Source organism: Anopheles gambiae, chromosome 2, assembly GCF_943734735.2.
Source record: "Anopheles gambiae chromosome 2, idAnoGambNW_F1_1, whole genome shotgun sequence".
Classification (NCBI taxonomy): Eukaryota; Metazoa; Arthropoda; class Insecta; order Diptera; family Culicidae; genus Anopheles; species Anopheles gambiae.
The window spans coordinates 4611336-4637052 of record NC_064601.1 but is presented as its reverse complement, the minus strand read 5'-3'; the positions used below and the strand labels follow the sequence as shown (position 1 = coordinate 4637052).

The 25717-nt window shown below is 49.0% G+C and overlaps 1 protein-coding gene across 17 annotated transcripts in view; it reads right to left on the bottom strand.

The window, feature by feature from the left end:
- LOC1281757 (heterogeneous nuclear ribonucleoprotein R) overlaps positions 1–24453 on the bottom strand; it is a 54519-nt gene extending 30066 nt beyond the window's left edge. For 5 of the 17 annotated variants that reach the window (XM_061652314.1, XM_061652315.1, XM_061652316.1 and 2 more), the window contains exons 1-5: positions 6934–7421; positions 1541–1662; positions 1258–1451; positions 1053–1180; positions 715–956 (exon numbers count right to left, since the gene is read on the bottom strand). In XM_061652314.1, the coding sequence (XP_061508298.1) occupies positions 715–956; positions 1053–1180; positions 1258–1451; positions 1541–1662; positions 6934–6967 (720 nt within the window). In that variant the 5' untranslated portion in view covers positions 6968–7421. Of the gene's footprint in view, positions 1–714; positions 957–1052; positions 1181–1257; positions 1452–1540; positions 1663–4767; positions 4915–6933; positions 7422–10448; positions 11361–12933; positions 13253–20612; positions 22059–23161; positions 23669–24071 lie in introns of those variants that run through there. The other 12 variants (XM_061652305.1, XM_061652303.1, XM_061652307.1 and 9 more) reach the window with 12 other exon arrangements.
- Positions 24454–25717: the final 1264 nt, after the last annotated feature.

Below are 25717 nucleotides of genomic sequence, written 5' to 3'. Positions count from 1 at the left end.
TGGCCAAACATTGGTTGCAAAACAAAAGAACGATGTTTGTTGTGTTTGGTGGTTATTTGCAGTTAAAACTATATAAAACGAACTACATACTCTTATCTTTCGATAGATATTAGTAAGGTACGCCGCCGGGTGGGGAATTGGGGGAGAGAGAGAGAGAGAGGTTTGTTTCTTTTTTTTGTGTGCAAAATTATATTAACGGTAACTACATGGCTGGAAGGTAGGAACATACTGCAAAATAAGGAGCAGGAGGAGGGAAATATAAGGAAAAGGACAATAAACATAACACGAACAATGGCAGCAAGGAGTGGGTTTGAAGGACAGGCGACAGTTGGTAGGAACATAACTTAAAATGAAGCTTGTAGTTGTGTGCTTAACAAAAACTAAAACAATACAGGCGTACTACAAAATAACGAACTAAAAGGATAAATAGTATTTACCAAACGGCACAGGGGGAAGCTAATAGGTTTGAGCAGGGAATATGGGATAAAGAAACAAGAAGAGTCTCGAAGAGGAGCGAACAGATGTGGTTGTATAGAGGGAGTAAATGGTGGGGGTTGGTGGTGTGGTAAGGTTGTAATAATCAGACATATAAAACTTGAACCACACTGTACGCCCGAGTGAGGGAAGCTCGGCCACAAACGGCCGGGCGGTCTCCGCCGCTGGGGGAGCCGGCGATGGGTCGTCGGAAATCGGAAACACAACAAAACAACTTACCTCCCGTACGGCGTTCGAGGCCGCATCCCGTGAGGTGAAGGTAACGAAGGCGTAACCCCGGTTGGTGCCGGTCATCGGGTCCATCATTAGCCGGAGGTCCCAGATCTTGCCACACTTCTCGAACAGCGGGATCAGCTCGTCCTCGTACATATCTTTTGGTATTTTGCCACAGAACACCTCGCAACCGTTGCCGGGCGTGTTGCCCGTCCAGTTTGGCGGTGGCCCACCGTACTTGCGCTGTCCTGTCGGGTGCGCACAGAAAGGGAGAAGCAATCGAAAAGTGTTAGCGTGCTTGGTAAGAGAACGCACCAGTACTACCAGTACACTCTCCAACATACCTGTGGTGACGTCCAATGTGTAGCCTGTTCGTTCGAGAATTGCTTTAATTTTCTCCTCGTCGGGCCCCTTCGCTTGTACTGTGACTGCAGGTGCCGGTTGTCCTTGTTGCGTGGCCCGCACTTTTTGTCTGCGGAAGCGTTAACGGTAATGCGATAACAATCAGTGCAAAATATGCTCAGATGGCGAGCTGTGACGCTTAGTTACCTGTACGTTTTCATGACACCGCAGAGGAACGCCGATTTGTTCGACACATGTTCGAGGTTTGAGTCTAGGAACTGGTCCAGTACGTCCAAGGCACCTTCTACATGGAATTCCTTCAGCGCATCCAACGCCCGCTCATCTAGTTCCGAGTGGGCCAGCTTGCCCGTTTTGTAGATGTCGTCCAACCGGCCGGCAACCTGTACGGATGAAGGTAAGAGCATATGGAATGAAGACTTGAACCCGGGGGAACAATAATGCCGGAAAGCACCGCAGGGCAACTACTCACCATCTTATGTAGTCCATATTCCAGCAGCTTTGAGTAGTCCTGCGTTCGTTCGCCGTCGCCACCCTCGCCTGATTTTTGATTTGCCATCTCTTCTACAACCTCACCATTACCTTCGGCCATTTCTGTGAAGCAAAGTAAAAGAGAAAATGTTTTAATTTTGTTTAAAACGGAGCGGTTTAAAATAAAAGGAAGCAATGTTTAGTTTTCAGAATTCCCTATGTAAATCGGTGGAGCATGAAACATAATCTAGGATAGCGTCAACATCATCACGTTCAGTTTGTAGGAAGCACCCGAAAAAGCATCTGATGATCACTGACAGCGAGCGAGAGTAGAGCAAGTCGCGGCGCGCAAGAGAGCGACCGTGTGGCGAGCGCGAGAGCGACCACCTGGGAAGCGTAAACCCAACACGCGGCACGCATTATGCGTACACTGCCGGCGCGCTCTCTCGATACGCAACCCTGTGGTCCGCGACTATTTCTCTATTCTCGCGGTGCGAACGACCATCATCTGCAAGTGCTTTTCTTTCTCCACGCACATTCGCTTGGCGGTGGATCTTTTTTGCAAACTCTATGCGACGCACCCCTACACACCGCTCTCCCCTCCTCAACACAAAGAGTTGGGCGGTGCATGTGTGTGTGTGTGTTTAAAAATTGCGATACACCGTCGCGCACGCTCGCGCACCCGCTCGCTCTCTTGCGTTTGTGTACGCGTACACGCACCCGGCTTTGCGCGAGGAGATGCTGTGCTCGCGCGGTATCGTGCAGTTGCGTGTAGCTCTAGCGTATCGATTGTGCGTGTCTAGCGCGAGAGCGAGAGAGAGAGAGAAAGGGGCCGTTGCGTTCGCGACGGTCCCATGCGGTGTGTGCGTAGGCAAAAATTCGCGCGTCTCGCCTCGCAAAGTAGGTCAACGGTGACGCGTACCGCGTGCGCAACGCATTTGATGGTAGTGGTAGACAAGCGGGTGCGTGCTATAGATTAGCACGCGGTGGCCTAGATCAAGCCTGACAGTGAGAGCGAGAAAGAGAGATAAGCGCGATGGTGCGTTGTGTTGTGGCGTTTCTTTTTTTTGCGCATGCGGTTTTTTTTTTGGCGAAAAGATGATTGTGTGCGTTGCGTGTTTTTGTGTGTGTGATTTTCGCATCGCCGTTTTTTTTCTATCCCCGTTTTGTACAGTGAGACTCTCTTGCAAGTGTGCGAGACGGGTACGCACGCATCTCGTTTCGAACGGGGGTGCGTTTCGCGATTCGCACACGCATGCTTTTACTATCTGCTGTGTGTGTTGTGTGTGGCGAGAGGCCGGTGCTGTTGTGTGTGAGTGCGTGCGCCAAATAATCATATTTCGGCACAGGCGGCCCCGAAAACGAGGCCAAGGTCTCTGGGTTAGGTTCGATTGAAATATAGGGGGGAGAAGAGACGGTGCAAAAGTAATCTAGTCGCGCACTGCCGATGAAGTGGTGGTCGTTGCCGGTTGCGTTCGGTTGAGGTTTTGCGAACTCAGCCCGCAAACAACGCAGCGACGGGTTGACCTTCGCCTCTACTTTTCGCATCGTTTTCTTGCGTTTGCTCTAATGTATGTAGAGTTGGCAGGCAGTCCGAAGCCAGAGTGTGCACACCGTGCGCGGTTTGAAAGTGAAAACAGTGTCTGTGTCAGTGCGCTACGCACGATCACAGTGTATCGCATGGTGTTGAGTTGTTTAGTTTAGAAAAGGAGGTTTGTGCCGTTGCCGAATGTGAACCGTAGCATTTAGGGTGGATTTTTCTGGGAAAAGTGCTGTTTTTGGTAACTTAAAGGAGTGTTATAACATTGGTTTTGAACAAACATTGCCATTAATTCTTCAATCAACAGCTTCAAGGTTATTAACACATAAGTCAACACAGTGTGCGCCAGTGTGATTGCAGGCTTTGTGCGATTATCAGTTTTGTCATCATACTTGATATTGATAACTTCCTTTAAATTGAAAATTATCAACAATTTGTGACAACTAAGTGATACTTTGTGTTGGTGTTAAAATAAATTACGAATAATTCTAACAAAAAAGCGATGTTTCTTCCCTGACGCAACATGGGAGCAGCAGTGGGATGTTCCGTGAGTGCCGCTTCCTACCAAATGTGTTCTGTTTGAGTGCGTACACGTTCGCACAATTTGAGTGGCAGGAGTGAGAGCGCGATAGATTTTTTGCACACCACCACCACCACCACCTCACACACGTACAAGTGAAACCAAGCCCCAACGGGGCAGTGTGTGCTCGTTTGCGAAAAACTTGCGCAACGGGCTATTTCCAACCCTGCTTCCTTCCCGTAGAACTCATGCGTCGTGCATGGCGGTGTATGTATATGTGTGCTGGTGCCTTAGAATGTGGCTTAAGGGGAGCAAGCGACGAACCATCGTTTTATCGTCATTGGATTTATTTGCAAAAAATTATTTGAATGAAAAGTTTGAGTTAGTTTTCCTCCAAATTGCGCTAAAACACTGTTGCACACATTTTGCTGGCTGTAGTTGTTTCTAAGCCTCTGCTCGTGAGTGTCCGTTTGATATGTTGGTGATGATGATGCTCGCCCGCCCCAAAATTGGCTAAGTGTTGGTTCAACTCACACGCACACATACAATCAACAGTGCTTATAACACATCGAAACCAGATCACACGGGCCAAGAGGCAAGAAAGTATGGTGTTTGTTAGGCAACATTTTAGCAAATTACTGATCGAATCTTCCCAACGACAGTCACATCTTTTGCCCCACCGTAACTTAAGTGTTGCAGATGGGTATTTTACGCACTTCAAGTGTATCACGCATTCGGCACAGCTTGGCTTAAATAAAACACTGTTGCGGCGTGCGTTTTCAACCACCAGACACAACCACCACGATTGCAAGAGTGTACCACAGGCATGCCAAAAGAAGGTTGTGGCAGTGTGGTGGCAGTATTAGATGATGGTACACAGAAGCACAACCACACTCAGTCATTTTGCGCACATATATCATCAAACTGGGGGTGTGTAGTACAACGCCTAACTACGCACATACACACACAAATACAGACACCCACACAGAGACACGACGATACGGATGAAAAGAGAGGTCAAAAAACTTAAGTCTAATGACCTTCAGATACGCTGTTTTCTTTGATTATTGGTCATCGGGGGTGACGGCGATGGTGTGGTGTTTTAAAATGCTTCAAAAATGTTTTGGCTCCTGTTGAGCATCCTTTTATGTTTGTTTTACATTAGCACCTTGTTGCACCGCAGAAACGGACGCGGTTCCGCCGCCTGTCAAGCGTAAGGGTTGTCTCCTCTATGAATTTACACTGCCTCAAAACACTGCCCTGTCACGAACACAATTGTGTAGGATACAACATTCACTATCCTTCTTGAAAACGGTACTTTTGTCGACTAATGGGAAACGTTGTGTCATACTGAAACTGAAGTATCTCTTCACACTACCAAGGGCCCGTGATTGAATATCGCGGCACTGTCCCTACAGCTCCAAGTATCCCCCCGATCGCACGGATATTATGGTTTGGAAAGCACGATTAACTGTACAAATCTGCCAGCAAACTGCGCAGGGGCACAACCATGTTCTATCCTCACTACACGTAGCGCCCGCCCGTCACCGTCTGGCAGCGAGTTGGGCCGAGATCGGCTGTCCCTATAACGCGAGCGTGCACACACTATCTCCCTGCCCCGGGACCCACCACCATCGCCACCTCCCCCCTTTTCGATTACTAACCCGCCGCACTGTGAGTGAAGCGATGACGGTGTTTCCTCGTGTAGCCCTTTTTCTTTTTTTTTTTTTTATTTTCCCAAAAAAGGGCCCGTGCTTCACTGTTCACACACTTCTCACTTCTACATGGAATGGGGTTTTTGGAATGGGACCCACCCACACACAAATTCGCAAACTCTGCTACGCGATGCAAAACTGAGATCAATATGAATTACATTTATCAGATAACACAAACCGCGCACACACGGCAAAAGTGTGACGATAATGGCGATACTGCACAAAATTTCTTCCAAAAAAAAGGTGCTCAACGTATGCGAAAGGGAGGGAGAGATGGGGTGCTTGCAAAGTTGATGTTCTCAAACAAAATATTGAACGTTTTGATGCCGCGATCACAGTACACCGAATACACGAGCAGGAAGGCACAGCCACAAAAAAAAACCTTAATGTGTCGCCCTTACTTCATCCCGTCTTCACTGCTTCTAACCGGGTCTGAGGAAATGGATTTGATTCACCGTGGTAGCGAGAAGGCACACACCTTCACTCCCGTTTGGATCCTCTTTTCCTCTATCCACCAATCACGCACACACTCTCTCTCTTTCTCTCTCTCTCTTGCTCTGTCCTTTGTTCCACCAGTGCTATATCGCGCGAGCGCGTTACACCCGGCCCATCGCAAGAAAGCCGGCGGCAGCGCAACGTAAGAAAATCGCAAAGAAATTCGCGCATCGCGAGAGCGCGTTCACAGTATTCCACCCGAATTAGGGGGGAAGAAAAGCAAGAGGAAGAAACCGAACGAACCCCAACGGGAGATTCGCGAAAATTTTTGCGAACTAATTATCTTTCGCGAACGACGACGCGCGCGTGGCCAACAACCTAGCCCCGCGCGCGCGTCTCCGTGCCCCCCAAACCGCCATTCCTCCTACATTGCTATTGATGGATTGTGTGTGTACGTGTGTGTGTGTGTGAGAGAGTGTTTCAATGTTTCCCCCCAAACTGTTGATGGTGTTTGTAATGGCGTGCTTTGTGTTTCGCGTTTTTTTGTGTGTGCGTCGATTGAAGTTGCTTCATTAGATTATTGGCATCCCTTTCACACCGAAGGGTGGGGAATGGCGAGCGAAAAACACACATGCACGCGAATGGGGAGATCTTAACCGAGGGACGATGCAACGAGAAACAACGCGCCCGCGGAACGCGAAAAAGATCCTCAATTCTAACGCACACACACACACGCACAGCGCTGAAACTTTGCCGTGTGCGTGTGTTTCGAAGGTTATTCACCTTCTGGACGCCCGAATCTGTGACGCAACGCGAACACGGTGGACCGTTTTCCGCTGGCGCTCTCGCGCACTGTGTTTCACCATTCCCTCTCGCTGTGGCTGTCTCGCTCTTGCTAACAAGAAAAAAAAAACCGCGAGCCCATGGTGGGATGAATTGATGGCCCACACTTTGTTCCTACACACATGGGGTGGAAGTTGCGGAGGGGGGATGCTTAAACTAACTGTTCTTTAAAACTGAATTTGGACACACAAGCGACCAAAGGCCACAGGAGCCAACACAGTAACCCATGGAGACGATCAAACGAGCATCCCTCCCCGCCACTTTGTTACATCACATGCAGCAAAGTAGCGGAGTCAGAATCTCCGCTTCTGTGCTGGGGTGTACCGGTGAATTAATCTTACTAGATTTGCGCAGCCTATCCAATCGCTTTTTCATGGTCGCAATGTGTGTGTTGGATGCCAGTATCTGTCGCCTCGCCTTCCTTCGCACTGGTCTTCAATCGCGCTCCTTTCGCTCGTTAAAATGTCGCTTGATTTACTCCGTTCCTCTTGCTCTTCAAATCTCTTCGGTACACAATTTTTTGCACAAAACACAAAACCTAACGTGCCCTCGTCTTTTACTAAAATCGCTTTTCGTTTTTTTTTTGCTTCACGTCTTGACTTCACGCGTCCTGCTTGCAGATCGAAATGCTTCAAGCTCTGTCCATCCAGCCTGCGTTTTCCTCTTTTCTGCTCACACACACGCACACGTTGCAATTTACTTCATCGGAAACAATGAAGCTGCACCGGAGCAGCAGCAGCAGCGGCAGGACAGGTCCGGAGATGAAGATGACAATCGCGAAAAAGATTTGGAACCGATGCTGTACCGTACTCGTTACTTGACTGCACTGAAATTTACTGGTCGGCTGTACGGCTGGACGCAATGTTTACTGCGTGGTGTGTGGCTGAAACCGTCTCCGCGAAACCCGGCGAGCCTCGTTGCCATGGAGACGCAGAGCAGAGCTGTCAACTGCTGGTAAGCACTGTGCGTGCGTGTGTGTGTTTGGTTTGCAGAAATTCTTTCCGGTGCGTTTCGCAATTGGAAGTGGCAATTTAAACAATTCACGGTAGGTTAGAGCAGGGGCCTCCAAACTTTTCAGCTCGCGGGCCGCATTGCTTCAAAAATAACTATATTGAGGGCCATTTGACGCTACCTTTAAATGATGAGTGAACGTTTCAATCTCGTTTTTACAACAAAATACTAAAGATACTAATACAGTTTCGTGTTACTAAAGCTTGATTTTTGTCTAAGAAAAGTAAAAAATTCATTTTTATTTGAATAAGTCATAATAACGTAATATTTATATTAACTCTGGCAAAGTCATCGTGGGCCGCATTATAAGCTCTTGAGGGCCGCATGCGGCCCGCGGGCCGTAGTTTGGAGACCCCTGGGTTAGAGGAATACTTTTAATTACAAAAAAGCTTCATGTTTTCTGGTTGCAGGTGCGAAAGCGCGAGCGCCGAAGGATGAACATGCAGCAAAGCGCCGAACGACCGCATCCCCGGTCACAGGAGGGTGACAGCAAGAGAGGAAAAGAGAGGAGCGAAAAAGTTTTCCTTCCCTCCCCCCTGGGGTCGGGCGCTCTCGGGAAAAACTTCGTCAGCTGTATATAAATCGATTTTTCTCCGCAATGCTCTCGCTCTCCCCCCCCCCCCCATACGGAATGCAAGAAAACCCGGAAGCAACCGGCGCACACCGAGTGCGCCCTTACCCGACCGGAGCAACACCCACGGGAAGGACGCGAGCACGCACCCTGTCGGTGGCTGGTGGTGTTGGCTATGTACACGAGTTGTGTGCATCTGTGCTCACCTACACACACAGAGAAAACACTCACACCAGGGGAAAACCAAACGGGACAGCGAGCGATAAACCAAGCGGTGTGACGTCGTCGTCCTTCTGCCGTCGAAGACACACCCGTCTCTTCCGCACCAGACGGTTCCACAAGCCGGAAGAGACGTCCCGGAAAACAGCGTGCCAGCCAGCCAGCCAACCAGGCTCGAGGAGTCAGCCTGTCAGTCAGTACGTGTGGGAAGTTGGGCGCCCTTACCCAACGCGGTAAATGCGCACCACGGTCGGGAATTTTCCCGACACACGCACACAACGGAACCGGCGAGCCGGCGAGAGGGTGAGACTTTTCCCGACCCGAACATTGCGTAGGACATGAGCGGGAAGGAGCAGCACGTGCGAAAAAGGGACCACCGTACCTCCACTGGACTGGTGCGGTGTGGATATCTATCCTACACACTAAACAACGAACCCACACGTAAGTGCTTCCGTGTACGGCGACGATGTCTACTACCACACTAACGGCGCGAGTGTGTGTATGTTGGTGTGAGTCACACACACACACACACTGGCTGTATCTATTGTCTATTTCAGTCGCACTCCCGCTCGTATCGCCGACACGCGTCCTGGCAACGTGCACGAAGGCTATGACCAACCCCAACGGCCAGACGGCATTGAGGCCCACTCGGGCCCTTCGGTGGATGCCGACGGCTGCCGCGCACCAGCGGATGAGGGTTGTCTGTGTGTCGTGCCCCACCCACCCAAGCAGCGGGTGTGCATGTGTGTGTGTGTGCAGGTGCGGAGCAGAAGCCACCTTTTTCTGCACATGGAATGGCGACGGTGGCGGCGGCGGCCCTCTTTCCACAGCATTTAAAAAGCGCAGACAAAATCGATATTTTTAGCCGGTGAGACTTTTGTTGCTTTCGGCGGGCGGCGGCAAACGGGGAAAGCATTGTGGAGGCAATGCTACGAGACATCACTGTGTGTGTGTGCGTGTGTGTGAGAGAGAGAAAGAGTCGGTGGAGTTCTGTGGTCGGCTCCACCATCGCACTGGCCGTCTGCCAGCGCAACCTGTGCCAAATAGGGTCGAAAAGTGTGGTGATTGCAGCAGAAACACACACACACACATACACACACAACACACCATCAAACATGAAACATGAAAATTGCATTCCTCAGGCCTCCCTCCACCCAGCCAGCCAGCGTCCAACGGTTCATCGATTTATTCGAAGAAAATTCAAAAATCGTCCCGGAAATGCCGGAAACGACAGAAACGGGAACGGGTTCGTTTTATTCAGCTTTTCGGGCTTTCCTGGAACCGCCGGTACACACTGCCACTCCACGTGCCCTGTGCTTCCTGGGGGGAGGGGGGAGAAGGATTTATGATGTTTTTCTGCCTTGCTCGGCAACACCCATTCTCACACCAGAAGTGTCTGCAAAGATGATGCTAGGCGAAGAAGGAAGCCGAATGAAAGGGGAGGAGGAGCGGGGAGCTGTTTTCGCACCCTTCCTTACTTTCAAATTCGATTTATGTCTCTAGTCGATAAATAACCATTTAGGATATAAGAAGACGTGTCTAATGAGTAGGACGCTTTTGCCCCCCTTTTCCGCTGTCCCCTTCGGCGTAGAAGGGATACGACACGCTCAGTTTATATAAAATGTTGCAGACTGCAATGAAAATGCGTTCTTTCTGTGGCATGCCAGGGCCGCCAGGATTAGGATCATTGGAGAACGAGTGTCTTAAACCCGTTACTCAAAACGAGGAATTTTGGGAATAGAATGAAATCACTCACAACAACTTCCTGGTAATTCAAGAGTAGCTTTCAGCACTTTAATGAAGAAGTCAGACAACTTTAGGTAACAGCATTTAGAAAAAGAATGTTGTGGATTTGTAAGATGTTTTCTGGTTCTAGTTTTTAGGTTTAAAACTTTAAAAGCGACACCAGCAGTGCTTATCCAAAGACCGACAACGAAGAATAGAACACCAGACGTTGGATATCAACATCTCAAAGGTAAGCGTATCACCGGTTTTGACTAATTTATTACTAACAGAATCCATCTCGTTTTAGTATCACAATCCCCACTATCTCACCTTCAAGACGGGTTTGGAGAGTCACGCACACAAACTGTATTTATGCCGCCGTGAACTGGAAGCCGGATGTTCAGATTCCGATATGAAGGATATGACACTTCAACGTGAAATCGTTTGAAAATCTTTCCCTAGCAGACACAACAACTCCTTTTCTTCTCTCTCTCTCTCTCTCTCTCTCTCTCTCTCTCTCTCTCTCTTTCTCTCTCTTGGTATGGAAGAAGAACTGTCAAACGGCAATGATCACTCGCGGCGAAAACACACGTGCTCTGTTCTGCTGATCTTCCTAGCCTACTGCGTTTGGAACCGGTCTGCCAACAAAATGCTTCCTGCAAAGGTATCACAAGCTCGAAGCTTTCACACGCGACTACTCAAAGCACTTTTTTCGTTCTAATGCATGCACTTTTAGGCGTACCGGACCGGATTCAGAACTACAGCACAGCAAACACCGACCGGCCCGCCGTGCGCTACGGACTGGAGGAGTTCTGTCCGTTTTTCGCGGAAATGCTACTGTGTGTATACGGGTTGGGGTTTCTTTTCTTTGCGCTCGACGCACACTGCTTGAGCAACTGCTCGAAAATGATCGGCGAACGCGCGAGCAAGAAAGATGGACGACGATTAGAAGGGGAGCACATATACGCACGCACACTGACACACACACACACAGACAAGAACACAACACTCTTTACCGCTCCCCGTCTCTGATTAGATGATTAGGTGGAGCAAGGGAAGGAAGGAGAAAGGAAGAAGGAAGCCTTACCGCCCCGTGTGATTTGCGCCCGCCGCTAGTGCTGATGATCGGGTTCGGCCGGTTTTGGGATGCGTAACGTTCAAGAGCCAAAGTCACACACCGCATGCACATGCAGCTGCAAGGGCGCAGAAAACCGTACTGCCCGCATCGTACCGGGCCCGAAGATGACGAACGTCGTCGTCGTGGTCGTGGTCGTCGTGGCCGTCGGCAAAGACGAAGCCGCTTCGAACGGAACGGAAGGAATGGAAGGGGCCAGGCAGGCGCGCGCGCTCGCTCCCGGCACATCGTTCGTACACGCGCGCAAGCAATTGCAATTGTATGTGCATGTGATGCACTTTCTGCATATACAGATGTGTGCCCCGGTGTACATACGGCGTGGCCGGTGAGCGAGTATAAACGCACACACACAGGCTGGGCTTGTACGTATGATACGCGCGACCGGCAAGCGCGTGTGAGCGGGACAGTGAGAGGGCACACACACTGCCAATGCGCCAGCGACATGCCACATTCACGCCGGCTGGCCGTGGGGTGGAGCCCTTATGATGGGAGAGAGAGAAGAGAGAGAAGAGGAAAAAAAACAGAACCCGGCGAGACTGAACCGTTTTATAGTGTTGTGGCCTCGTGTTAGTTTGCTCCTAGCGACTTCCGGGGTTCCGCGGTTTAGAGGGATAAATCACACCGGCTAGCAGAGAGGAGCACGCGCCCCCTCAGACTCAGAGGTTTCCAATTAAGTGTGTGTGTGTGTGATGGACCGATCCCGGGAAAAGAAGAGAACTGTTAACCCACCCAGCCGCACTGAATGTGTAGGGGGGCCACATCGGAAAGAAAAACCGAACCCCGGATAGAGATAGCATCAGCCTGGGGGGGTTGGGTTCCTGTGCACCACCACCCCCTTAAGCGCACAAGGTGGCGATTATGAGACCAAGAGACCCCATCGGATAGCAAGCCGGCAGTCGAGTGAGGCCAACACTTCAACCAGCATGCCAATAAGAAGCGGGGAAACTAGCAGCAGAAGCAGAGAAACTTCAAGAAGCGAAGAAAGCTCAAAAACCGCATCGCTCGAAAACCCCCGAGCAAATATCAATACACACCATGCGAAATAAAAAACAAAATGGCGGCACGGCCGGGGCACATCAACGGGTGTGCGCGAAAGGGAGAAAGAGCGATGAAAAGCGAGTGAGAGAGAGAGAGAGCGAGAGCTAGTGGGAGAGAGACAGCGCGGCAAAGATCGAGAGTGTGTGTGCTTCTGTTGCTTCGATTATGCTCTTCATCATCGTCATCATCATCATCATCATCAGCTTTGCCCTCATTGTCCTGTGCTTCGTACGATCGCGTCACTGCAGTATATGAGAGAGCAGTGCAAGATGTTTCGTTCGTCCCGGGCCTGGGACACACCACCATATTGGCCGATCAAACCAATTCAAGGGGCACAAAATGTGTCAACCTACCCCAGAGCTCCAACGCGGCAGCCCTCTCCCCCGTCCCCCCCCCCGTTCACTTGAAGCATTTGCCCTTCTATTTCGAGCAGTGCGAGCGATTCGAGCAGTTAGTAGACGCCTCGTGCGTCTTGGCGTGGAAACGTCAAAAATGCGGTCGAAAAATGTGTTCGCTTGCGCAAATATCTTCCACACAAAAAAAAAAACGGAATTGTGAAGCGCATCACGATCGTGTCGTGATTTTGGTTTGGTTTGGTTGAGTTTTGCAAAAGGAAAAGCTCGCCGTGGACACAACACTTACCGCTGCCTGCCTAAAAGTCTGCGCACCCAGTATCCCGTTCCGTATTTGCGACGATTTTTTGATATGGATCACGCACACCGCCGCTGCTGCTGCGTAGCTTTCCTCAGATTGATCCCAAATTTAGCACTATTGCACACATGAACTAGTCGCTTGTTGAACGGCGATGAACACGTACACCCACCCGCCTCACGGGCACGCGTACACTAACCGAAACGCACACACACGCAAACACGCACACACGCTGCATACATCACCCCTCATCGACGGGTTTTCTATTTCTTTGCTAGCGACTGGACTCGGCACCGATACCGAATGTTTGCTACAAAATAAGATCAGAAATTACATATCGCATTAAAACCAAACAATTATTCCACCAACTCCTCGGGAACAGGGGGGCGCGCGAGCGCGCACGCCTCCCAAGAAGCGATAGGCGACATTTCTCAATGTGGACGCTTCCTCCCATCCATCCATCCTCACTCCTCGGCACTCGGCAACAAAAGCCACACGCATACAGACGAGTCGGTAAGTCACGCATTCAACTTGCGCAACCTCGCCAGCTTCCTATTCGAGCACTTCACGAACCGCAGGCAGAAGAAAAACTATGCATTTTCTCACAAAATCACTCCCAATCATCCTAAATTTCGAAAAACCGCAACACACACACACACCAGGCACACGAGGATTTGCACAGTTTCGTGATCGCACAATATGGAGGAGGCTGTGGCGGCGGCGACGATGACCAACTCTACACTTTATTCGAGCGGTTTCGCTGATGATGACGAACACCGCGGCCAGGATAGCCAGGGTGAACTTTCACCAAACGCGTAACCCACCATTCACCTTTTTTTGTATCTCGTTCACCCGCTTTCCCCTTGCGGCCTGCCTGCCCTGTTTCCACGCGATCGTCGTCGCTAATAAGCATCGAATGAACGGTCAACTATGTTGGAGCGCGATCTTGTTTCTACTGCACGAGGGTGTATTGGAAAAAAAGTAGAACGAAAGCTAGCCTCTCCCCCCGATACCCCACCGTAACACTCGAATGGAGAGAGAGAGAGAGAGAGTAGGTCAATAGAAACGATCTGTGCTCTGTCTGTCTCTTTCATACTCTTTCTAACCTCCGTCTCCGTGTGCCGTTTCTCTTTTTTGTAAATGGAGGCAATCATCACCGACCGTTTCTACACACGATCCAACATCCTTAATTCCGATCACACTTGATCATCAGAGATTCAATCACACAATTACACACACATGCACACACACACACACACACACACACACACACACACACACTAATCCACTGAATCAATTACCCTCGCAAGAGATCCTTTGGCAGTTTCAGATCAGCCCTTGCGTGAAGCTTTCCATCGCATACCAACGCCGTCCGAGAAGAGATCGGAATGCACACCGCTAATAAATGTTTCCCCTAGCAACACACGCATCACGTACACACGGGCGCACACACCCGCGTTCCGTTCCGTGCGGTGTCGTCGAATCACATCACCAAGCACACACAAGTAGGCCACAACGAACACCAAGGCACAGCGCACTGTCATAAACACGGTGGCAAGTGTGTGCTGTCCGGTTTTTGTGCTGTCAGAGCCATTCAAGACACGACACACAGTGTTCTAGCGTCTTATTAGCAGCAGAAGAAGTGTAAAAAAAACTTGGAATCTTGTTTCCATTCATTGCATTGAGAGCCACCCGAACAAGCACGAACAACCACCGGCCCTGCCTACCAGCAACAGCAGCACACCACCGGTTGACACGGCCACACTGAGTTGGGTGAGTTTTTTTCTTGTCGTCCGTCTTGCACACTACACATCCAGTGACTTTTCCGGCATAACAATTTGCGCACACAAATTGAGAAATTGGGGTTTTAATCGCAGTGCAGCTTACGACCGAAAACTAAACCGAAAAAAAACACCAAACACGTACTGCCACACAAAGGGCACCACACACCGCACACCAGACAAACCCAGACCCGGTGGTGCTATGCGTGTGAGTTTTTCATCATCACGCGGTACCGTGTCACAGGGGGGGGGGGGGGATGGGCAAGAGGCTTTTTAACACAGCACACACAGCAAAAAAAAAAAAGAGAAAAAAATCTACGCACACACCGAGAGAGATTCCGTCGAGCCGGGCGAACCAAGCGAACCGTACCGTGTCGCGGAGTGGGAAGCCAGCAAGCCAGCAGTCTCATCCGACTGGGGCTGAGAAGCGCAGAAAACTAACCGGCCACCGCCGTCAAAACCTTTAGCCCCCGGATAATCAAACGCGACGAGGGGTTCGGTACGCACGGCCGATGCTGTTTGGCCGACGGTTCGCGCGCGCTCACACACAAAGAAAACAATGACCCGAAGGGACACACGGCACTGGTGCGGTGCGGTGCGGGGCTGCCCGTGGGGTTGTTGGGAGGAAGCAACAGCGGCTGCGGCGACGACGACGGCGACGACGACGGTCTGTAGCGAGGGGTTTTGGGCGAGAAAAATCGTACGCGCGCAAAGGGAGGAGAGGAACAAAAAAGAAAACGAAAGAAAAAGGGTTTCAATGTCCAAGAAACAGGGATTCAAAACGAAGAGCGCGAGAGGGAGAGAAAGAGCGAAAGAAAGAAAGAGAAAGAAGGGCTAGTGTGTGTGTGTGTGTGTGTGTGAAAGAGAGGCAACAGCTTGGTTGGAAAGAGTGCGAGAGCATAAATCTTAAAACCTTTATCACTCGTTCGCTCGTTCGCTGTATGTCTTGCCATTCTTTCACTCGCATACATTCACAAACACACGGCCACAGATGTCCCTTTTGCCTAGTTGGACACCAGTGCCAAGTCCTTCCGTTTCCAGTATTCGACGGGTAGTTTTTTGTCCGACCGTTTGGTCGTCGGTCCCTTTTGCACACTGGTGCAAATCTCTGACGCAGCACACGGCTTGCTTTAATGTTTGGTGCGAGTTCTACGTCAGCTTGACTACCAACGCGCTCCACAGACACTCTCAAACACTCTCACACACGCACACAGAGTGAATTTATGAGTCTCTTCACAAACACACACACACATATACACCCAAACGTACCGAGTTTTGATTTTTGCGAAAAGGTTCGCGAAAAAGGTTTCTCGCCGCAAGTACACGTTCGCGTGAGGAGCGTAAATGTGGAATTAATGTTTGCTGTGGCCAAGAGTGGCAGGGTAGAAAGAACATGGGGGGGCACGCAGAAAAGTGGTTAGAATCGAACGAGGCAGGCTATGATATCGTGCCATCTCGCTTTGGCGTGGCTGTAAGTATGAGGCGTTTCGAGCGCATGGAGACGCGAGTGTGGAGCATGGAAACAGTTCGATTTCTAACGCACGCGAAATATGCTCGTACCAATGGACGCATGATAATACGCACCAACACAGCTGTAGACGTGCCCCCACATGCCCAGCCGTCAAACGCCGGTGGAAAAGGCAGAGGGGGCAATGTGGGGGGTGGGTGGTTGATATTTAGAAGCGGCAAAGTGTGGCTGTCAAAACGGCCCTCGGCAAAGTTGCAATGTCGTCAAGTCAAAGAGTGCTTTGAAGGTAAGCGAAGCATTTGAAACCGAGCTGCGTATGTTTGTGTTGGTGATCTAATCGGCAACCAGGCGCCCCCTCCTTCCGCGCACTAAAATGTATGTCCCCCCCCCCCCCCCCACATTGGGTTGACTGTAAAAGACCGACACGCACACAAAATCAAACACACACCCGCCTGCCGTCCATCCGCGAGAAGAAAAGCCCCAAACAGAGTGCCGGGAAAACTCATCGCTTTTGTCACTTGTAGCGCCCAAAACACGTCTGGGTCTGTTTGTTGGTGCTTGGATGGATTTAAAGGGCACAGTCGGAATCGGGGTGGAGTTTTAAAGCAAAGCCTCATTCTTTTTTCATCTGAAACACACATGACACCAACCCCTTTTGTAGCAAAATTAAACACACACACTCAATTCCGGTTTTGTGAGGCAGACCATCAAACACACCGATGAAAAGCCGGCTTTTTTTTTGGGGGGCAGAAAACAGAACGAAAGAAAAAAATCTGCGAACGAAGCCACCACAACATGCGTTACCAGCCCCGTCGGTTACTGTGTAAGGGCTGTGCTGTGGAGGGTAAAAAGTGCCGGCTACCCGTCTCGAAACAATGATGCTGAATGTGAAGGAACTTGGTCCGGCACCGACTGGTCGACCACACGACCACAGTTGCGTGCGTTCTATTACACACGCACACAGCTTTACGCCGTGCCGCGCCGCGTTCGCGAAAAGCATCATTGTAAGGGTTGGGCGAAGGGGCGGTTTGGAGCGGCATTGAATGCGATTGCACAGAGCGACTGGCTGGACGGTTGCTCGATCTCTCTGTGTGTGCCTGCGTGTATTTGTGTGTGTGTGTGTTTGCTTGTGAGGTCTGATGATATGTGCATTTCTTCTAATTCGGGAATCCACAATAATGAACGAAAAAAAAGAAATCCTACACGAAACGTATCTCACGCATACCAGCGTACCAACATTCGCACGGTCAATGCGAACAAAAGGGGTTGATGCTTATGCGAAGGGGTTCGTGGGGTGGGAGGTTCGCGAAATTTTAGCACAGCGTGAGTGCCGCGCGAGTGCCGCATGAGTGCCGCAAAGGGGGTTTGTGTGCGTTCGTGTTGCGAATTCGGTGGCCATGAGCGCGTACGGTGAGCGACCGTGAGCGAGCAACATCGAACACGTTGCGTAGCAGCCGTGATGCAGCGTGAACGGGATTTGTAGCGCACACACACAGAGGGACGAAAAAAGTTCGCAAACCGATGGAATGTGGTTGTTGGAGTTAGAATTTTGGAAGGTAATTTATTAAATTATTTTAAATAAAATTATTTACACCGTCTGCAGTAGAAATATAAGGTACTGGGCGTCTCCATCGAGCATTTCTGTCGTTCTGGTTAGTGTAATTAAATTCTTTTTTTGTTTTTAAAGATGCAAAAAAATAATCTTTAATCCCAAATATTACAAAGATTATTTTAAAACATAGCGAATTGATCATTTGAATTATATAGCTACAACATCAATTCATATAAAATCACATTCGCTCGCAATCTTGCGTTGCGTTGCGAATTGACAGTTTCTGTAAACGTCAAAACCAAAAGCTTTATCTCTGTCCGTGCAAAATCTCGTGCTATCAAAATGTCAAATGGAATGTCAGCAAACCAGCAGTACCATGCTCGGCTTGTGTTAAATTTTCACATAACAAATAAACTCCTTCAGCTTACAGCCATACGCCCATCTTTACAGCATCTTGCGCATCTAGCCCGGTGCGCACAGCCAACTCACCGAAGTGAGTGAGTGAGTTTGTTGTTGTTGTTGCTGCTGCTGCTGCTGCTGTCTCAACACAAGCGCATTCTAATCTTGCTCCCCGGGCTAGTGTTGGTGCGCAGGGGATGTTGTTTTTTCTTCATTGCTCCCGTCACGCCCTACTGGCCGGTTTTGCCCGTCTTGCTAAATGCATCTTGTGCGAACGGGTAGCAACATGATGCACGAAACAGTGCGGGCAGATTTGTGAGGGTAGTTGGTGCAAAAAATAAAGCTGCAATTTACTGTACAAACACACACACGGTGCGCACACCGATTGAGTTAGCCCATGCGCGAGTGAATAAAGTGTGTAAATGGCTGCAAATTAGGAACGGCGCATTAAGGGAATGCGTGCAGCGAACGTTCCGCACCGAAACCCTACGGAATGTGCGAATGAGGGAAGTCCTTGGCGAACAATTACGGTACGCTCGTACACACTCACACACAGTACGCGTCCAGTACGAGAGAGGGTTGCGCATGTAAAGCGCCTCGAAAGGATAAACCATGTATGCAAATTTTCATCCCCGTAAAGGCTGGTTAAAGCCATACTGTGGCTTCCGATTTCGTTAAAAAATAAGGGGGTTTAACCGTTTTTTTGGTGTAAATTTTCCTCACTGTAATGTGTGTGTGTGTCTGTGTGCATTTTTTCTCTCTTTATCCCCGATAGTTCAAACGCATTCCAGCACAATGGTATGGGCTGTTGTTTTGCTGTTGCTTTTGCCTTACTTCTTCTGCTTTTTCATCTGCCCGTAGCAGAGTTTGTTTAACTAAGGTTTTTTGTTGTTGTTGGCCCTCGCTTCTTCCTATACTATCGCCGTATCTATAACTAGATTTATTGCAGGCGACACACATATTGAGTTTGTAGAGACGCGCTGGTGTCACATGTCAGCACGAAGCCCTACAAGGGTGTACGCGTGCATGTACGGCGGACGGCTCCGCGGATGCACCCCCTTCGTCCCTGGGTTGCGTCTCCCGCACGGTGTGAGGCGAGAGCGGAAGGCCTTGACACTTTTGTGCCCCTCCTCGCCCGTGTTACATAAAGTGCATAAGTTGCATTTGAAGATACACTTACGGGGCACACCGTTGCACACGGCGATATGGTTAGGGAGTGCCGTGCCGAGCGAGAACACGATGATGTCATGCGTTTAGCAACAGATGATGATGATGATGGTGATAGAAAGCAGAGCTCTCAGATGACGTGTCTAGACAAAATGAGAAAAAGATATCCTCAAGTTACCACAGCAGTAAGATCTTCCGCTTTTTCCCTCTCCAAGTGAGCTTAGATTGGGGTCCGCTTTTTAAGGGGTTTCCGTTTAAATCACCCACTGGGTTTGCTGATAAGAAGCGTTGCAAATGCGGCCCCAATGCCACTTTGGACAATCTGCACGTTTGTGCGGTTAAAAATAAACCGACAAAGCAGCAGCAACCACAATCTACTCCACCTTGGCTATAGCACCAGCGCGAACGAGCGCGTTGAGTTGCAGTTTTCTAAGCCGTCGCGGCATACGCCCGAGCGACCGACCGTTGCGCATTGATATGGCGGTCGACATCGCGGAATAAAATGGGAAGAAAATCGTAAAAAAAGATAAGCCATTAGCGACGGTACACACCGGCGCAACACGGATGGATGGATGCAGCCAGCGAGGACCGGCCAGAGCTCGTATCGAGAGCGCCAGTTGTTTGAGGTTATGTACACAGACTGCACTTGAGGCGAGGCTAAACAAAAAGCTGTGCAAATAGCAATGCTTTGGCCGTATCAGCGAGAGCGAGCGAGAGACACGATGGCCCAGCTTTGCTGATAAAAGGGTGGCAAAGGTGCAACGAAAAAAAAAAAAAATTATCGCCCCAAACGGAACGGACAGGCATGATAAAAGTGCAGTTCCGGTTCAGTGGGAAGCTTCTCGAATAAGCCAGCCCGGGATGCATTTCTTCTGGCGTTGTCTGTGCTGCAATTGGCTGCAACATGTGAGCAAACATTCATCTTCCAGTTCAGTTGAGCTATCAAGCAGCAGTACAGCAACTCAAGGCCATTGAGGAAAAGTCCCTCCAGTTCGTGTGTGAGCAAACTGCATAAGCTGCAGTTTGATGCATGCAAGCGCTGCCGCGCCGTGTTGATGAGGCCAGCTGCAGTAGAGCCGTAAGCTGCTTGCCACGTTCGATTAGCGAGTGCTTACGCGGTCCCCTCACGATAGAAGTCATATTTTGCGCCCCACCTTGACTGACTACCTTTAGTCTGGGAATGTTGCGAAGTTGCGCACGGTTTATCAACATGATGATCGGCTTAGGTTTTTGTGCCACCTGCTTCGTACAATATCACTTACGCTACATTGATCAGAAGTGGAAAATAAAACCATGTACTCACCTCAAAAGCAAAAGGATGAACAAGATATGTCTGAAGTTAAAGTAAGGAACTCGACCGTAAAAGCTATCCTCGCTCTCGCTCTCTAGACCTCCGGGATGTAGTTCTTTGCCTGCTGACGGGGAAGCACTTCTCTATTCACTGTTCACTGTTTTGCTGCTTGCTTTCAGCCTTAGGTTTTCAATTCACTGGTTTTGGGGTTTTCTGTTCTGTAAGTTTTAGCACTGTGTGGCCGATGGGGTTTGTCGCTTGCTTTAAGGCAAAATTTGGAATCCGATTAGCATTTGTCCCAATTGACGCTTGGGTAAATTGGCCTGGTGATGATGAGTGTGTCTGAAGATGATGATGATGATGACGATGATTGATGGATGATGAGTATCGGAGTCGGTTAGGTAGTCCGTAATCGATCAAAGATCAACAGACCGTAGTGTTTCGCTCGCGTGTTTTAATGCAGTTAACAGTTTTGCCGTATCAATGCCAATGTATAAAGTGGCGAGGGTTTTATCTGCTGCTTGTTAGTATATGAGTATTTGCAGGGAAGTGGGATTTGCTTTTCTTTATGTTGTTGCGAGTACAAACGGAAGCTCCGAACTGGGTAGTTTTTGCTGAGCCCTTTTGTCCTGTTGTGGTGGCGCTGTTTTTGTAAAATTAGTTGGTGATGATTTATTTAATCTTTCGGTGAGACTTTTGAGTTTTTAAACCAATGCCAATCTTCCTTACGATGCACGACACGCGGCTGCACCCGGACATGGAATACATTGAAGATACGGAGGATGCGCACCGTTTCGCTCACACAACGTCGAGGCCGATACCGTTGAAAAGATGATCACGTGCCCACTGACTGACCCGCGGCACTGAAGCACACTGAAGGATGGCGATGATGATGATGATGATGAAGATGATGATTATGGTGGCGAATATGCGACGGCCTTATTATGTATGGTTCGCACACTGCACACTAGATGGCGGCACTGTGCAGTTCGTAAATCCTTTCCCGGAAATTGTTTTTTCCCGATCTTTATTGTCGCACTATTTCCGTTGGGGGTATTTTTGCTTAAGTTTTAATTGTAGTTTTATATCTACTTATGTATCTTCCCGCTCTGTTAAGCTACATTTTCTTTAAAGACACTCGCGCACACAGACACACACACACACGCAGAACAATCACGCGTACGATCTCTCGTCGGTTCACTGGTCGGGCGGGAAGTTTGATGATTTTCTGACTTACTTTCTAGTACACTTTTTACACACTAACACACGTATAACACACAGCGACGCACGAATACACTTTCACAAAACAAAAGCGCGCGCGCGTACACACACACACACACACACGATCGTGTAAAGCAGTGTGAGCAAAGCTTCCCCGATTTTGTTTTCCTAATACACACTAGTAAAGGGCTTCTTCCGGTCGCGTCACGCCAAAAACGGTAAAAAAATTACAAAACTCTGCGCATATCGATTACGCAAAAACAAAATTAATAACAATACAGTGTTCACAACAGTTGTAACAGAAAATGGAAAAAGAGAGAAAAGTACAACGATCTTAATCAACGCGGGCACACTCTTAGTAGATGCGACACGGTACACTTAGAAGCCAAACGGTTGCACACACTCTCGCACACGCACACTTAGAGGAGATTGTTATATGGCTGTGTCTTCACGCGCTTGCTGTTGTACTGTGCAATTCGGAAAAGTACATTCTTCAACCGCCAGACCGAGACATATGCGCGCGCACACACACGCGCGTAAGTGTACGACACTGCTGCTCGGTGGCCCTCTGGAGGAGGACCGATGGAACTACTCGATCATCATCGCCGCTGTCAGTTCTTTTTGCACTCGTCGATTGTTATTGTGAGGAGTGAAGAGGAGGATGAAGGGGAGATCAAAAGTGGGAAGAGGGTGTGTGTGTGTGTCAGGTGTATGAGAGGGAGTTGTTAGTGGTTAGAATCCGAAAGCGTGTCAATACGGTACAGCACCGGCAAGTGGCATCGCTCTCTAGTACTGCACGAATATCAAAGATGGCGGTGAACTTGCGCCGGTAGCAGTGATGCCAGCAGTGTTGGTGGAGCGTGCTGTATTGGTGCCGATGATGACAGCACCGTATGCGAGGGTGATGATGGCGATGATGGTGGTGATGAGGCGATCGAGAAAGCCGACCAGATATCCGAAACACATTTTTGTAAGAAGAACCGGAAGAACTATTGCATTTGGGTGATACTTTTGTTTCCGTTTGCTCACTGGTTTTTTTTGTTTTGTTTCCACGGACGGAGGGAATGTGAAGAAGGGTACTACTGCACAGTTGTTAGTGGATTAGTAGTGATGATGGTGGTGGTATTAGGCCGAAACGAACTTTTTGAAACTATTGCATCGCACTGGGAAAACATGAACGGGGCGAAAGAGAGATTAGTAATTTTGCTTGCGAAACCATGGGTTAGTTATTGTAGCCAGATATGGTAAAGGGGATAGCAAAGGGGGCGGGTGGCGTCACGGAGAGGAAGGGGAATGTCCAAAATAGTGTTTATTCACTAAAATGTAGAGTTTCTACGCACAGCAAACAGTCTTCAGAGAGGTTACTAGAACACCAGTGACACCGTTTTCTGTGCGCGTTAGTGTCTGTGTGTCTTCAACGTGATTGTGCAACGAGGTGTGCAATCTGGTAGCTGCAGTCTGGTTGCAATTGCACACGTACACTCATATGCAGCTCTGTGCCGCCACAGAATCACTCACACACGCAAACACTCTTGAGTAAATTGAGGTTACAAGTTCACGAAAAGAGTGTCACCACACTGAAAGCCGTCGGGAGTGCAGTGAATTCAAACAGTCAGGTCAAGCTGCTATTGCTCGACGTTTTGAACACAACTTGTCTGGCAATTTTCTAACTCCTGGAGCACACTTCCAGATTCAAAGCACTCAGTTATTGATTTTTTTTGTAAAGTGTTTTCAAATCACCAAAGTTGTTTAACCTCCAAAAATGCAAACCAGAAACCGATCGCGCTTTGAATGGTGACACAACACAATGAATTGCGATGAAAAAAGCGTACTGTAGATTTTAAAGGGCTTTTCATCCCCAATGGTATTTTGGCAATTTGTTTTTCTAATTCGCTTATAAACCAATCGTCACAGTCACTGACAGATCACACGTGGCCATGGTGGGCCTTCTTCATCCAGAATACAGCAAGAAAAAGTGGCTCTAAATCTTGTGAACGTTTTTTCTTCCAACCACTTTGTATTTTTTCTCGTTTTTAAAGCACTTTACATTGTCCACTACGCTTCCGATTCTCAAAATCCAGTCCGGTTTAGGGCACGTTCACGCACGTTTTTTGCTTCCCTCAGTTTCATCCCGTCCCAACTACAGCCGGGCCTGGATGGTGGGTCAAAGTTTAGGGTTAAACATTCACACCCCAGTACCCTTTAACTATTATTAAATTTTATAGCAAAAAATAGGTGTAGATCCTGTACCCAAAAAACAACACACTGTCTTCGCTCACACACGGCCACTGTTTCTTCGCTCGTGCGCGCACTGAAGGGCCAAAAAAAAAAGCACAGTTTTTCCTGCTAGAGCCACGGGAATGCCACGGGGATTAGAATGCAACGCGACGGCGACGACGACCACGACTCGATTTCTCGACGTTCTTGATCGTCCGCGTTTCACTTCACTAGTGCACCGGTGTATGCGAATGCGCTTCGTCAAGACCCGCGGTACACGGGAATGTGTGCTGTTTTTTTTTTTGGTTGTTGTCGCTCCTTGTTGTTTGGTCTCCCTTCTTCTCGCTCGCTCTCTCGCTCTCGTTTCTCGTTTATTTCAGCGCTTGCATGTGGTGGGCTTCCGTTCCATACTCCCCGTCATTTCGCATGCTTCTTGTTTCTCCCCGGCCTGCTATACAAGCGGCCTCTCGCTCACACACTTACGCCATCTCGCGCTATCTCGGTTACGCGTGCATTTGCGTGTGTTGCGCGCATATGCGCGATTAAGCGCGCGAGGGGCCTCCGCTGTTGCTGTTCTTGTCTTCCGTGTGCAATTTTTTGCGTCCCTTCCTTTCGTCTTAATACTTTTGGGTTTGCTTGTCTCTTTGTGTTTGTGTTGGTGCTACATACAACAGGACCGACACAAGCAGTAGGGTTTTTTTTTTTCGAGGAAAAATTGCAGCGCCTAACACTGAGGGAAAGCTGCAGTCTCGAGTGCTCCCTTTCTTGCGTACTTCTTCTACACGAGCGCTCATATGCAGTATGCAGTTTGCATTTGCGATATACACACACACACATACGCAAACGCAGGCACAGCGCATTCGGTGCAGCTGCATGTGTGTTGGCGCGTTTCGGTATGCGTCTCCATCGGCGCTTTGGATGGCCGCGTTGGGTGGATGGTTAGTGAGAAGGAGGGAAGGGGGCCGGGATGTGAAACGAGATAAGGCAAAGAAGATGCATGCATACACAGACACGTATCAGTCCCCCCCCTGTCGGGGTACGGTCATACTCATTGCACGCATACAGAGAGTGCACGCAGAACTGCACGCAAACGGGGAAATACGTTTGCTCGGGAGGGAAATGGACAAGGGGAGGGAGGGGGTACAAGGAGAGGAAAGAAGTTTGAAAGAAACCGGCGTTGAGCGAAGGTGATAAATGCAATGCTAGAATCACAGACAAATAGGACGTGTGGTTATGAAATCGAACGATCGGCGCACGATGGATGGAGGCGCATCATCTTTCATTTCACAAAAGAGAAAACTGATTTATGCTGTTGTTTTTAGATCATTGCACATTGGTTATCAACACATATTAAGAATAAATTCGCCAATTTACATAAACTTTATTGTGTACGACCGGGAACACTATCGTGCATCGCGCACCTTAAGAAATTATGATCGTTTTAAATCATCTTTATTTACATTTCTCTTTTAGCCCTGTGTTTGTCCCTCAAAATTATTTAAATATCATACACGGCCGTCGCATGGAAGTGTTTTGTTGGTGTAAAAAAAACTATAATTGCTCTGTGGAAAGGGTTCAACATTAGAGGTAAAAACAGCCTTAAAACTGTTTATAAAAAAACACATTTTCTAACCATTGAGACATGTGCAGAGAAGAAAAAAACACACACACGTAGGCCT